Here is a 14,072-nt window from a genome sequence, read left to right on the forward strand (position 1 = left end):
AAGAATTCCGCAGATTCACCACTCCCTCGTTAAAGAAATTTCTCCTCATCTTCATTCTAAAAATATGCCATTCCCTTCTGAGACTGTGTCCTCTGGTCTTAGATTCTCCTACCATAGGAAACATCCTCTCCACATCCACTCCACACCATTCGATGGGTTTCAAGTAGGTCACTCGGTTTCAAGTAGGTCACTCCTCATTCTTCTGAATTCCAGCGAATACAGGCCCAGAGCCATCAAATGTTCTTCTTATGACAAGCCATTCAATCTGTTTTGTGAACCCTCTCCAGTTTCAGAATGTCCTTTTGAAGATAAAGGGCTCAAAACTGCTCACAATACCCCAAGTGAGGCCTCACCAGTCTGTATAAAGTCTCAACATTACATCCCTCCTTTTATATTCTAGTCCTCTAGAAACAAATGCTAACATCACATTTTCTTTCCTCACCACAGACTCAAGCTGCAAATTAACCTTTAGGGAATCCTGCACAAGGTCTCCCAAATCCCTTTGTGTCTCAGTTTTTACATTTTCTCTCCGTTTAGAAAATAGTCAACTCTTTCATTTCTTCTCCCCAAGTGCATGTCTGTACTCTTCCCAACACTGTATTCCATCTGTATTCCTGTAATGAACAGGATTTGATAAGCGATCTTGAAGTAAGGGAGCCATTAGGAGGTAGTGACCATAATATGATAAGTTTTTATCTGCAATTTGAGAAGGATAAGGGCAGATCGGAGGTGACAGTGTTGCAGTTGAACAAAGGAGACTATGGAGCCATGAGGGAGGAGCTGGTCAAAGTTAAATGGACGGATATCCTAGCAGAAAAGACAGTGGAACAGCAATGGCAGGTATTCTTGGGAATAATGCACAAGGTGCAAAATCAGTTCATCCCCCGGAGAAGGAGGGATTCAAAGGGGGGAAAGGGGCCACAGTGGTTGACAAAGGAAGTCAGAGATTGCATAGCATTTAAAAAAAAAGTATGACAGAGCTAAGGTGAGTGGGAAGACAGATGATTGGGAAATTTTTAAGGAACAGCAGAACTTAACTAAAAAGGCAATACGGGGAGAAAAAATGAGGTATGAACACAAACTAGCCAGGAATATAAAGGAAGATAGCAAAAGCTTTTTTAGGTATGTGAAGAGAAAGAAGATAGTTAAGAACAATGTTGGGCCCTTGAAGAATGAATTGGGTGAAATTGTTATGGGAAACAGAGAAATGGCCGAAGAATTTAATAAGTACTTTAGATCTGTCTTCACTAGGGAAGACACAATCTCCCAGATGTATGGATGGGCCAAGGACATAGGGTAACAGAGGAAATGAAACAGATTGTCATTAGGAAGGAAACGGTGATGAGTAGACTGATGGGACTGAAGGCTAACAAATCCCCAGGTCCAGATATGGTCTGCATCCTAGGGTACTAAAGGAGGTGGCTCTGGAAATTGCGGATGCATTGGTAATCATTTTCCAATGTTCCTTAGATTCAGGATCATTTCCTGAGGATTGGAGAATGGCTAATGTTATCCCACTTTTTAAGAAAGGAGGGAGGGAGAAAACAGAGAACTATCATCCTGTCAGCCTAACATCAGTAGTGGGGAAGATGCTAGAGTCCATTATTAAAGTTGAAATAGTGGCATATCTAGATAGCAGTGATAGGATTGGGCCGAGCCAGCATGGATTTACCAAGGGTAAATCATGCTTGACTAATCTATTGGACTTTTTCGAGGATGTAACCAGGAAGTTAGACAAGGGAGATCCAGTGGATGTAGTGTACCTTGATTTTCAGAAGGCATTTGATAAGGTCCCACATAGGAGATTGGTGGGTAAAATCAGAGCTCATGGCATTGGGGGGAAGGTACTGACATGGATAGAAAACTGGTTGGCAGATAGAAAGCAAAGGGTAGCGGTGAATGGGTGTTTCTCGGAATGGCAGGTGGTGACTAGTGGGGTGCCACAGGGCTCGGTATTGGGACCACAGCTGTTTACGATTTACATCAACAATTTAGATGAAGGCATTGAAAATAATATCAGCAAGTTTGCTGATGATACTAAGCTGGGTGGCAGTGTGACGTGATGAGGATGTTAGGAGAATTCAGGGTGACTTGGATAGGCTGGGTGAGTGGGCAGATACTTGGCAGATGATGTTTAATGTGAATAAGTGTGAGGTTATCAACTTTGCGAGTAAGAACAGGAAGGCAGATTATTATCTGAATGGTGTAGAGTTAGGTAAGGGAGAAATACAAAGAGATCTAGGAGTCCTTGTTCATCAGTCACTGAAGGTGAATGAGCAAGTGCAGCAGGCAGTGAAGAAGGCTAATGGAATGTTGGCCTTTATTACAAAGGGAATTGAGTACAAGAGCAAGGAAATCCTTTTGCATTTGTACAGGGCCCTGGTGAGACCACACCTGGAGTATTGTGTACAGTTTTGGTCTCCAGGGTTAAGGAAGGACATCCTGGCTGTAGAGGAAGTGCAGCGTAGATTCACAAGGTTAATTCCTGGGATGTCCGGACTGTCTTACGCAGAGAGGTTCAAGAGACTGGGCTTGTACACGCTGGAATTAAGGAGATTGAGAGGGGATCTGATTGCAACATATAAGATTATTAAGGGATTGGACAAGATAGAGGCAGGAAATATGTTCCAGATGCTGGGAGAGTCCAGTACCAGAGGGCATGGTTTAAGAATAAGGGGTAGGTCATTTAGGACAGAGTTAAGGAAAAACTTCTTCTCCCAGAGAGTTGTGGGGGTGTGGAATGCACTGCCTCAGAAGGCAGTGGAGGCCAATTCTTTGGATGCTTTCAAGAAGGAGCTAGATAGGTATCTTATGGATAGGGGAATCAAGGGATATGGGGACAAGGCAGGAACCAGGTATTGATAGTAGATGATCAGCCATGATCTCAGAATGGCGGGGCAGGCTCGAAGGGCTGAATGGTCTACTTCTGCACCTATTGTCTATTGTCTATTATCTGCCAGTTCTTACACTTTAATAGTTTCCCTTCTTTAAATTGAGGACGCTCGTTTTTGATCCAAGATGTTCAGCCTGAAGCTGTATCTGGAGTTTACCATGTTGCGGTCACTACTTCCTGGAGGATTCTTCACTATTAACCCTCCCTCACTACACATGACTAGATGTAAAATAGTCTTATCTCTGGTAGGTTCTGTAAGATATCATTCTCAGAAACAATCCCCAGTGCACTCCACAATTTCCTCTTCCACAGAATCTTTCTGGCTTGATTATGTTATTCAATATGTAAATTAAAATCAGGCATGATAATTATAGCTCTTTCCTTACATCTTTTCGATATTCCCAATTTACACCTTGTCCAACTGTGAGGCAACATTTGGGCAACTTTAGATTACTCCCTAGTATCTTGTATCCCTGGCCATTCCTTCCATCTGCCCAAAATGATTCAACATCACAGAACCTCCTGCTCACTGCCACACTGATAACTTCCGTGATCAGCAATGCTAATGTACCTGTTTCCTTTTTGCCTAATTGCTTGGAACACAGAATAAGCTTCAACACTGAGTTGCCAGTCCTACTCACTGTCCATCCATGTCTCTGTAATAGTAATTAAATAAATCTCATTTATTTCCACTTGTGCTCTTTACTCATCTATCTTGCTACGATGCTGCAATCTTTGCTTATTATGCCAGGTACAATTACCACTGCCCCCCTTGCTTGTGGTTTCTGTTTCTCCCTTTGATTTTCATTTACTCCTTCACTGCCCTGGACCACTGCTCTCTCATTGCTGATTTATTACACTTCCTGTTCCCTGAGCCTCCAGCTCCCCCCACTAGTTGAAGGTCCTGATTGTCCCTTCGGAGCCTAGCGTGGGCTTCACTGTCAAGGCCAATCTACAATAGCAGTCTCCAGTGACTTGGCCTGCTGATTGAATCAGACACTCCCACTGCGTGTCCTGCTGTGCACTGAAACCAAACAGGTTAATTATCTTTCTGAAACTTCATCAGTCCTTGGCCCTTAAGATGATAATGAGCCCTTGTACATTAACAGAACCTCAGTGTAGGGGGAAAAATCTGTACGAGCTTTCCATGGAAAATCACAGAGAGATAGAGCTCCGAAACAGGCCCTTTGACCCACTGAGTCTGCGCTAATCATCAACCATTAACATTAATCCTACATTAATTTCCCATTCCCACCTCGGATTCTACCACTCACCTACCCATTTGAGCAAGTTACAGAGGTACTGATGCTGCCTGTCATTGGCATGTAGGATAAAGCAGGTCCATCCAGAGGAACCCATGTAATCATAGGGAGAAAGTGCAAACTCTACAGGGATCAGAACTGAACCCGGGTCTCTGGAGCTGTGGACCAGCTATGCCAACTGTGTTGCAGAGTCAAGTCGAGTTGGATTTATTGGATACAAGCTCTTAGGTTGAGACATACCTTTCTGAGTATGGAGGCTGCTTCTCCAGACCTGCTTCTCCCAGACTCAGAGAACCCCCTCCTCACCGCTTACCTGTTAATTGACAGAGACCCTGGTCTTCTACACCCATAAAGGTGTGTGCTAATGGGTGCCCAAGACAGGCAGTAGATTGGCACAGTTAAGCAAAAATGTTTAAACATAGTGAGTAATGTAATAATTAGTTAAGGATGCTGGGTATAACAATTTTACAGATTCCTGTTCACTTTTACTGCAGTACTGAATCTTAATAGTAACTTAAATTTTAATAAGAATTAATTATTCTGAGTTATCATCCTCCTCCAGTGTTTCCACGGTGGTTTGTCCAAATTAAGCTAAACAGAATTCAGTCAATTCATGTAATTCAGGTGCTGAGAATTGCAGTAAAATGCAGCAACTTCACAGAGTATAGATGGAATTGAGAAAATAAATCGCGTTTTCACCGTTATGGAGTGAAAGTAGATCTGGCCTTGCATCTCCCTGAAAAACTGGAGCTTTAGAGGTGTGTATTGTCTGGTATTTACTGTTTGACCTGCAAACTTTGGGAAGATCAGAGTATCCTGATGATCTTCCAGGAGCATTTGATGTTTGTCTCTGCTATATTTTATATCAAAACATTAGATCTAGTTTTAAGATTTATTTTCCCAGGAAGGAAATTTTTACTTGTATCTATCCTTTCTTTTTTAAATTGTACATTTAGTATCACATTGTGAAAATGTATTTGTTAAGAAGAAAGAGAGGAATTATGTTTAAAGTAGAGTGAATTATGGGCTGTTTATTCTTAGGAAGGGGAGTAGATTTGCTTGCTGAAATTTCTGCAGAATTCCCTCTGCAAGAACAATTGGCTTCTGTTGACTGTCACCAAACAACCTGCTGCTTACCACTGTGAGGGAGAGCCCTACTCAGCACCAGAACGGTACAAATCTCAGTGCAGTGATTCTTGGTAAAACATCCAGATTCCCGAGCTAGCGTGGTACTGTGCCATACTTCGAGAGCAGTGCTGCAGCTGGTGGAGTTGCTTCTTCACAGCTCCAGTAATCTGAGTTCGATCCTTACCTTTCTCTGAATGGAATTTGCATGTTTTCCTTGTGACCATGTGGCTTTCCCCGGGGTGCTCCTGTTCCATGCCACATCCCTGTGACAGGATAACTAGCTGCTGTAAATTAGCCCAGATCTGTGCTCCCTTTGAAGTCACTGGGGCCCTACATCCTGTTCTCCCTTTAAACTTAACAGGCCCCAAGCCCTGTTGGCCCATTTCCTTTAAATCCCCTAAGCCCCAGTTCCTGTGCTCCCTTTGTACTCACCAGGCTACAGTTCTTGAACACCATTTAAACTCACTAGTTCCTGTGCCTCATTTAAACTCACTAGTTCCTGTGCACCATTTAAACTCACTAGTTCCTGTGCACCATTTAAACTCACTAGTTCTTGTGCCTCATTTAAACTCACTAGTTCCCGTGCACAATTTAAACTCACTAGTTCCTGTGCACCATTTAAACTCACTAGTTCTTGTGCCTCATTTAAACTCACTAGTTCTTGTGCCTCATTTAAACTCACTAGTTCCCGTGCACAATTTAAACTCACTAGTTCCTGTGCACCATTTAAACTCATCAGGCTCCAGTTCTTGCACACCATTGAAATGCACTGAGGACCAGTATCCCGTACTCACTTTAAACTCTATAATATCTTTATAATGAATTTAAAGTGTGTTGGAGTATTAATAGGAGTAACATTGGATTGTGCAGCCTGACACTAACAATGATGGCCCTGAGGCTGTGGGATTATCAGAGTTTTACATTTAATTCACCTTCTGTGAGAAGGCCAGTAGAGCTGGAGCAGTTGCCTGGTCTGGGTTGGCCAGTCAAAGCCAGTCTGCTTGATCCCTGGGCATACATGAACGGTTGCTGATGACGGTCTTGTTAGGTTTGCAGGGAATTTCAGCGTGGAAATTGTACTCGGGGTGAGAACGACTGCCGCTACGCGCACCCAATGGATTTGGGAATGATCGACTCAAATGAAAACACAGTTACCGTTTGCATGGATTACATCAAGGGCCGTTGCTCAAGGGAGAAGTGCAAGTACTTCCACCCACCTGCACATCTGCAAGCCAAAATTAAGGCTGCCCAGCACCAGGTGAACCAGACTGCAGCTGCTGCCATGGTAGGTAAACTGGAGATGTAGGAAAACCTCTTCCAACTCTCAGTCTGATGTCTCTGTCTAAAGTGCTTAGGTTAATTTGAGCAGTTTAAAGCAACAGTCCAGTCCTTGATTATATGTAAAATGTGTGTGAGAGGGCATTCTTCTTCCTTTTCTTCATTGAATTATCTATTGAAACACTAGTTGGGGGGGGGGGGGGTAGCAATTTCACTTGTGTTGATCAGACGGGAGAGATACAAGGGACAGCGGATGCTGGCATCCAGAGAGGTAACGTGCTGGAAGAACTGAACAGGTTGAGCCGTATCTGTGGGTGGGTGGGGGGTGGAATAGATATACACTTTTCAGATTGAGACCCTTCACCAGACCAGACGCTGCCTGTCCCGCTGAGTTCCTCCAGCATGGTGCCTGTTGATGGTTTGTTGAATGGTGCACCCACTGCCTTTGACCCCTCTCAGTACTGGGTTTGCTTTGATCACAGAATCGTAGAGAAATAAACCAGAGAGACAGGCTCTTCAGCACACCAACTCTGTTCCAACCATCAAGCACCCATCTCTTCTTCACCCTAATTCTTGCTGTATTCTCTACACATTCCCATCTGCACACAGGGACCAAATTCAAATTGCCTATGAACCTACACACTTGGGAAGAAAGGAGCATCCTAGGAAACTCACAGATCCAAAAGGGAGATCAGGGTTGAACCCAGGTATCTGGAGTTGAGAGGCACCAGCTCTGCTACCTATGTTACAACGCAGTCCTGATGTTCCCATGTCTTAAGCTTGTTCACAGAAGGAGCCCCATGTGTTGAACAGGTGTTCTCACTGACCACTAAAATCCATTGTCCCAGCATCAACATTAGATGTTTGAGTGGAGTTGGAATACCCAGTATCACTCGTAGATTTGCCCTGTCCACTATCCCAAATCCTGGGATTTGAGCAAATTAACCCTCAGGACGAACATCTGTTCCTTTGATTCTGGTGATGTTCGGTCACTTACCTCTGCAAATGGGCAGGACGACAGTGTGGCAGCCCTTCATTGTTGATTGCCTCAGAGAGAAGAAGGTTTCTTGCAGGTCCTCTGCAATTGGGCATCTCCAGAGCCGGGGTAAAGTGAGAGGAGCCATTTGTGGTCTTGGCCACATCACCACATCCACAAGGAGGTCTGGCAGAACTGTACCATCCCCAAATGAAATGACTCGTCCCAACCCTAGGTAACGTGCTCTATCTTTAAGCAGACAGATTTGGAGCAGGTGTAGGCCACTCCACCCCTTGAGTCTATCCATCACTCAGTGGGAACATGGCTGTAAATTCAACCCTGCATTCTCTGAATTACTTCGTCAACACCCAAGTCCCTAAACAGCCATTCCAGGTGGGGCAAAGATTCACATGCACCCCTTCCAACCTCAGGGGCTTCTGATGTGGCCTGTCAGCAAGAGTGAGCACAGAGAGGTTGACGCCACACTGAGCACCTCACTCTGTCCATCGCCATCCCGAACTCCTAGTTATGTGCCAATTATCCTGCCATCTAGTTACACCCATGTGACCATTTAAGCTACAAGCCCATCTGTTTTTAGAATGTGGGAGGAAACTAGAGCACTCAGAAAAACCGTCATGGTCACGGGGAGAAGGAATAAACTCCTTAAAGATAGCATCGGAAATGAACACACACATCACTCCCTACACCACCGTGTCACTCCCTACACCACATAACTCCTTAAGGACAGCATCGGAAATGAACACACACGTCATTCCCTACACCGTGTCACTCCCTACACCACGTCACTGCCTCCACGACCACGTCACTCCCTACACGACTGCGTCATTCCCTACACCACGTAACTCCCTACAAGACCACGTCACTCCCTACATGACCATGTCTCTTCATATACAACCATGTCACTCCCTACACGACCACATCACTCCCTACACGATTGTCTCTCTCTCTTTACAGGACCATGTCACTCCTTACACGACCACGTCATTCCCTACACCACCACGTCACTCCCTACAAGACCACATCACTCCCTACAAGACCATGTCACTCCCTACATCACCATGTCACTCCCTACTTTACCATATCACTCCCTACTTTACCATATCACTCCCTACATTACAATATCACTCCTTACCAGACCGTGTCACTCCCTACACCATGTCACTCCCTAATCTACTGTGTCACACCTTACTCTACTATGTTACTCCCTACACTATTGTGCTGTTCCCTGCACTCTCATGCTGCCCCTCCCCTTTCAGTAATCCTTTCCATTCCCAGACTGACTTATCAGTCCTCGGCCTTCTTCACTGCCAGGGTGAGGCCTAACACAAACTAAAGTAAGAACATATCATATTCTGCCTTGGTAATCAACAACCCAAATGGTGTGAGTATTGAATTTCCCTATTTCAGGATACCTTTCCTATGTTCCTCTACACCCTCTTTCTTATGTTCCTCCAGTCCTCCCATTTTTGTCTCCCTTCCCTTGCTCCGGAGCCCCCCATTATACATTTACATCTCTCTCTCTCTCTCTCTCTCTCTCTCTCTCTCTCTCTCTCTCTCTCTCTCTCTCTCTCTCTCTCTCTCTCTCTCTCTCTCCCTCTCTCCCTCTCTCTCTCTCTCTCTCCCTCTCTCTCTCTCTCCCTCTCTCCCTCTCTCCCTCTCTCCCTCTCTCCCTCTCTCCCTCTCTCCCTCTCTCCCTCTCTCCCTCTCTCCCTCTCTCCCTCTCTCCCTCTCCCCCTCTCCCCCTCTCCCTCCCTCCCTCTCTCCCTCCCTCTCTCCCTCCCTCTCCCTCTCCCCCTCTCTATCGCTATCTCTCTATCTCTCTCTCTTTCTCTCTCTCCCTCTCTCCCTCTCTCCCTCCCTCTCTCTCTCTCTCTCTCTCTCCCTCTCTCCCTCTCTCCCTCTCTCCCTCTCTCCCTCCCTCTCTCCCTCCCTCTCCCTCTCCCTCTCTCTATCGCTATCTCTCTATCTCTCTCTCTTTCTCTCTCTCTCTATCTCTCTCTCTTTCTCCCTCTCTCTATTTCTCTCTGTCTCTCTCTCTCTCTGTCTCTCTCTCTCTCACTTTCTCTCTATCTCTCTCTCTCTCTCTCTCTCTCTCTCCCCCCCCCCCACTTCCATCCATCTACAACCCACACATTTCACCCACTAGATATCCTCTCCTCATCTGGTTCCAGTTAGTCTTTACCTATTTACTAATGGTTTCCATTATTACCTTCCATATTGGTAACCTTCGTGCTCCTGCCAATATCTGTCCAATACTCACCGTCATTCTTTTCTTTCTGATTTGGTTCCATCTGTCCATCATCTTTCATCACTCCTCACTCCACCTGTCACTTACTAGCCCCTCCTTTACACTTTCCCTCTCCTCTTTATATTGGCTACCTTCCCTCGCCACTCTTAGTCCCAATGAAGGCTCTATACCTGAAACATCAACAGTTCCTTCTCCCCCACAGCTGTTGCTCAACCCACTGCATTCGGCCAACAGATTGTATGAGGTTCTGAATTTTTGTCTACCTCTGATAAATATTGACTTCCTTGTATATCAAGAACCACTGGCTTAGAAGTATTCAAAGCCACTGCTCCCACCATCCTTTTGATGAAGAGAGTTCCAAAGATTATGGCTCTGCAAGAGAAAATTTCTTGCTGCATCCCCATCTTACATGGGCAACCCCTTGGTTTGAAACAGTGATCATCTCTTTCTAAATTTTCCCTAAGGAGGAAATATGCTCTCCATATCTAGCTGCGGAGTCTTTTATGTTTCAATCAAGTTCCAAGCCTCGCCTGCCCAACCATTCCTTGTAAGATAATCTCTCTTTTCCCAGTATTAGTCTAGTAAATCTTCTGTGAACTGCTTCTAATCTATTAACACCCTTCTTTAAATAGGAACAAAACTGTACAAAGTAGTCCTGATATGGTCTTCCCAATGCTCTATATAACCAAAACATGACCTCCATGCTTTTGTACTCTGTTCCTTTGGAAATAAACATTCTGTTAGATTTCATAATTACTTACTCAACCTGCATAGCAGCCTCAGATGGAGAGCTAAACAAGAGCATGGCACTCTCCTCCATACAGAGATGAGGAGAGTTAGAATGTTGGCATTAAGGGGAAGAAGGGTATGTTGGTCATTGAGGCACTGGGCAATGTTTCCTTGAGTTAAGATGTAGTGTTTTGACATTTGAGGTAGAATGTAGAAGATTGATCTGTGAGGAAGAGCATTAATATTGTTCTTCAATGAAAAAATACTTGCTTTGAAATTCTAGAGCACACAAATGAGTTGGGAGCTATTGAGATCAGTGTGTCGGAGTTTGGAGGACTGGAGGGTTGGGGGAACATTGGAGTCTTGGAGTTGTCTAGAGACTGGGAAAACAAGCATAGGGAAATGGGATCAAGACTCGGGCTTTATGGGATTAGGAATGAGATTGGCATTTAGAGACACTACAGAGAGGCTGAAGGTCTTAAGGTAGTTTGGGAACTGACAGGAAAAGTGTTCTACTTGAACTGTTTAAAGGAGAAGGAATGTTGGTCTCTAAGGAAGAGGGCAGTGATAAAATTTGAGGAAGAATTCAGTGTTGCTCTTTGGGGAACACATACAAAATACTGGAGGAACTCAGTAGGCTAAGCAGCATCTATAGAAAAGAGTGCTCTATGGATTGCACTCTTTGCCATAGATCCTGCCTGGCCTGCTGAGTTCCTCCAGCATTTTGTGTGTGTTGCTCAGATTTCCAGCATCTGTACTCTTCCTCGTTGTTTTGCTGCATTTGCAGCAGGGTGTAGTGCATTGCTCCTTGAATGAAGACAGGAATCACTTGTTCATTACATGGCCATCTTTTGAGCCCTTCCCATATCAATCCTAATTCCTTTTGTGTCTTCCACTCGTTAAAGCTCCCTATCAAATAAAATATCCATGTCTCTAGCATGTACTGGAGTTCCTGAATTACCATTCATTGTGATGTTTATGTAGCTACTAATCTGCTTAGCCAAATCTCCATCTCCACCTTTTACTGCTGTAGTCCCCTCAGGTTACCCTCCGTGTCTCTGCCTCTTAAGTCTAGGATCACAGATGAACAAATGAAATACAGTAGGTAGATAGTTCTACCTTCTAACATTCAGATCTGTCTGTAGCATCTATTATGCTACCAGCCATTTTACTCCACGAGCAACCCATGAAATGCTGGATGTCAAACAGCATCTATAAAAATGGGCAATCCACATCTTAGGTCAAGACCTTTCATTAAAACTGGAAACTTGCTCCAGATTTTCAGCATCTGCTCTGTCTCCTGTGTTTTCCTTTTACTTCCTAAGATTGCTCCTAAGGGATTAGCATTTGAAGATGGATTAACCAGGTTGTATCTTTATTCACTGCAAATTCAGAAGAATGAGGGGTGATCTTATTGGGAGGAGTACATGGGATTGAGAGTAGATACTGAAAAGATGTTTTGCTTATTGGGATATCTAGAATTAGTTTCAGAATCAGGTGCTGGAATTTTTGAATGGAAATAAGGAGGAGTTTATATACTCGGAGGATTATGCATCTTTAGAACTCTTAAATCCAGAGTGATGTGTTTGTTAGGTCACTGAATACATTCAAGGTGGAGGCTGGCTGTAGTCAAAGGGTATGGAGAGAGAGTGGGAAAGTTGAGGCCAAGATTGGATCATCCACTGAGAGAGGGAACAGGCTTGAAGAGTTGATTAGCCAATTCCTACTCCTGTTACACATACATTGTAATTCCAGAAACATGCATGAGCAGAAATGTATCTTTACTTTTCCTATTAAGTGCCTCCACTGTCCCCTCCACTCTCACTTCCACTAACAGGTGTGAGGACAATGGAGCACTTTTACTACTATATTAGATGCCATCCACACTCCCTTCTCTTCCTTTCCATCAACCTTACCTGCTGGGCCAAACCTGGAATGTTATCTTATCCCTCACATTCTTCTGTTTTATTTTTACACACTGACTCAGCTTGAGCATAAACTCAGTCTTCTGCACCCTCAACCTTGCTGACCCACTCTGATTCCATTCCTCATCCTTATGTTACTTGACATTGCTGATGTTTTGCTGCCCTCCAGGTTACTTGACAATCACCTGTCCCCTCAAAAGACTAGCCTTTGGCTTCAGTGCTTTTGCAAGCACTTGCACAACGGCTGGCTCTCATTTTCCCGAAATTCATGCTGTTTGATGCAGGGCTCCTTGTCAATTGGGTTGCCTACTCTAATCAAAACTAGCAGTGGCATCCTTTGTAACAGTGGTACAGATGATCCATCTTTCTTGCCTGATGATACCTTTGACAGACAAGACTTTGTGCTCCATTCACAATTCTGCAGCTGGGTGGGACTACACGTACATGGTTCCATTCTTAACCCAGGCTATGCCTTCTCCTTTTTCCACAGCTTTGCTTACATGTGTTCCCCAGAGATTCATTTTGAGTCCCTCCTACTTCTTGATCATACATTTGCCCCAGGCAATATCATCTGAAAATGTCATCACTTTCCAAATATGTGTTGGTAATACCTTGCCTGACCCCTGTCCCCATCTCTCCATCTGATTAGTCTGAGTTTCTGGAGGGAGAAATCAGAAGATCCTTCCTGTTCTGATAATGCTGAGGTAGTCATAGTCCATGGATGGCAACTGGGTCCACTCTTGCTATCAGCCACCAATTCTCACTAATCCTGCACTAATTCTATATTTCATTCTCTCCACATTCTCATCGATTCCCCCCAGATTTTGCAACTCTCCTACACAATTTACAACAGATAATTCCCACTTTTTTTGGAGGATCTGGGACAAAAGTGTGGTGAAGCCCCTCAGGTTGACGGGGAGAAATTCTGCACAGACAGCGCCTCAGCTCAGTGACTTACCCTGGGTCGACATCGACTGCCACCCGAAAATACAGGGCACCTGTCATGAGACAATAATCCCATCTGTAGGTTTTCCTGCAAGAACTTTCCTCACTCGTTGCATCATCCTCACTGGATCAACAAATGGAACCACCACCACTCTATTCCTCTCTGCTGGCTAGCAAAACTATAGGAGCCTTTCACCATAAGGAGTGCAACAGCTTAATCTTCATTGGGCCTTGAACATTCATCTGCACAATGTCTAAAAAAATGGGTTGCCATACAAAAGATAGGTTAACGCAGTTTTAACTGATTTTATAAATAAGTTGACACCAGTTTTAATGAGCATTTTGGTAGAAAATGTTCATCCCCATTGACCATATTACATTCTATTCCACCTTCACAATGGTAGTTAGTGATGGATTTGCAATACTAACTGATAGCCACTTATTTGTGAGTTCACAAGATATATACTTTGAGGGTGAGATAGTGTTTTTTTCAGATACTGTTGAAACCAGAGCCCATGTCGTACAAAATAAAATTCATCTTAACTCTTGGTTCTATATTCTGCATTGATGTAGAATGCCCTGGACAGAAGCTCTTATCTATCCAATGCTTTGAAGTTTATGTAATGCATTTTAACTTCATTTTGAAGATATTTTTCCTTGTGTGATT

At 44.1% G+C, this 14,072-nt stretch overlaps 1 protein-coding gene across 13 annotated transcripts in view; it reads left to right on the forward strand.

The window, feature by feature from the left end:
• Positions 1-14,072, forward strand: part of LOC140734496 (muscleblind-like protein 3) — a 157,798-nt gene that overhangs the window by 131,672 nt on the left and 12,054 nt on the right. For all 13 annotated transcript variants that reach the window (XM_073058528.1, XM_073058526.1, XM_073058536.1 and 10 more), the window contains exon 5: positions 6,332-6,568. In XM_073058528.1, coding sequence (XP_072914629.1) covers positions 6,332-6,568 — 237 coding nt within the window. The remainder of the gene's footprint in view (positions 1-6,331; positions 6,569-14,072) is intronic.

The sequence above is a fragment of the Hemitrygon akajei genome, chromosome 10 (assembly GCF_048418815.1).
Source record: "Hemitrygon akajei chromosome 10, sHemAka1.3, whole genome shotgun sequence".
Lineage (NCBI taxonomy): Eukaryota > Metazoa > Chordata > Chondrichthyes > Myliobatiformes > Dasyatidae > Hemitrygon > Hemitrygon akajei.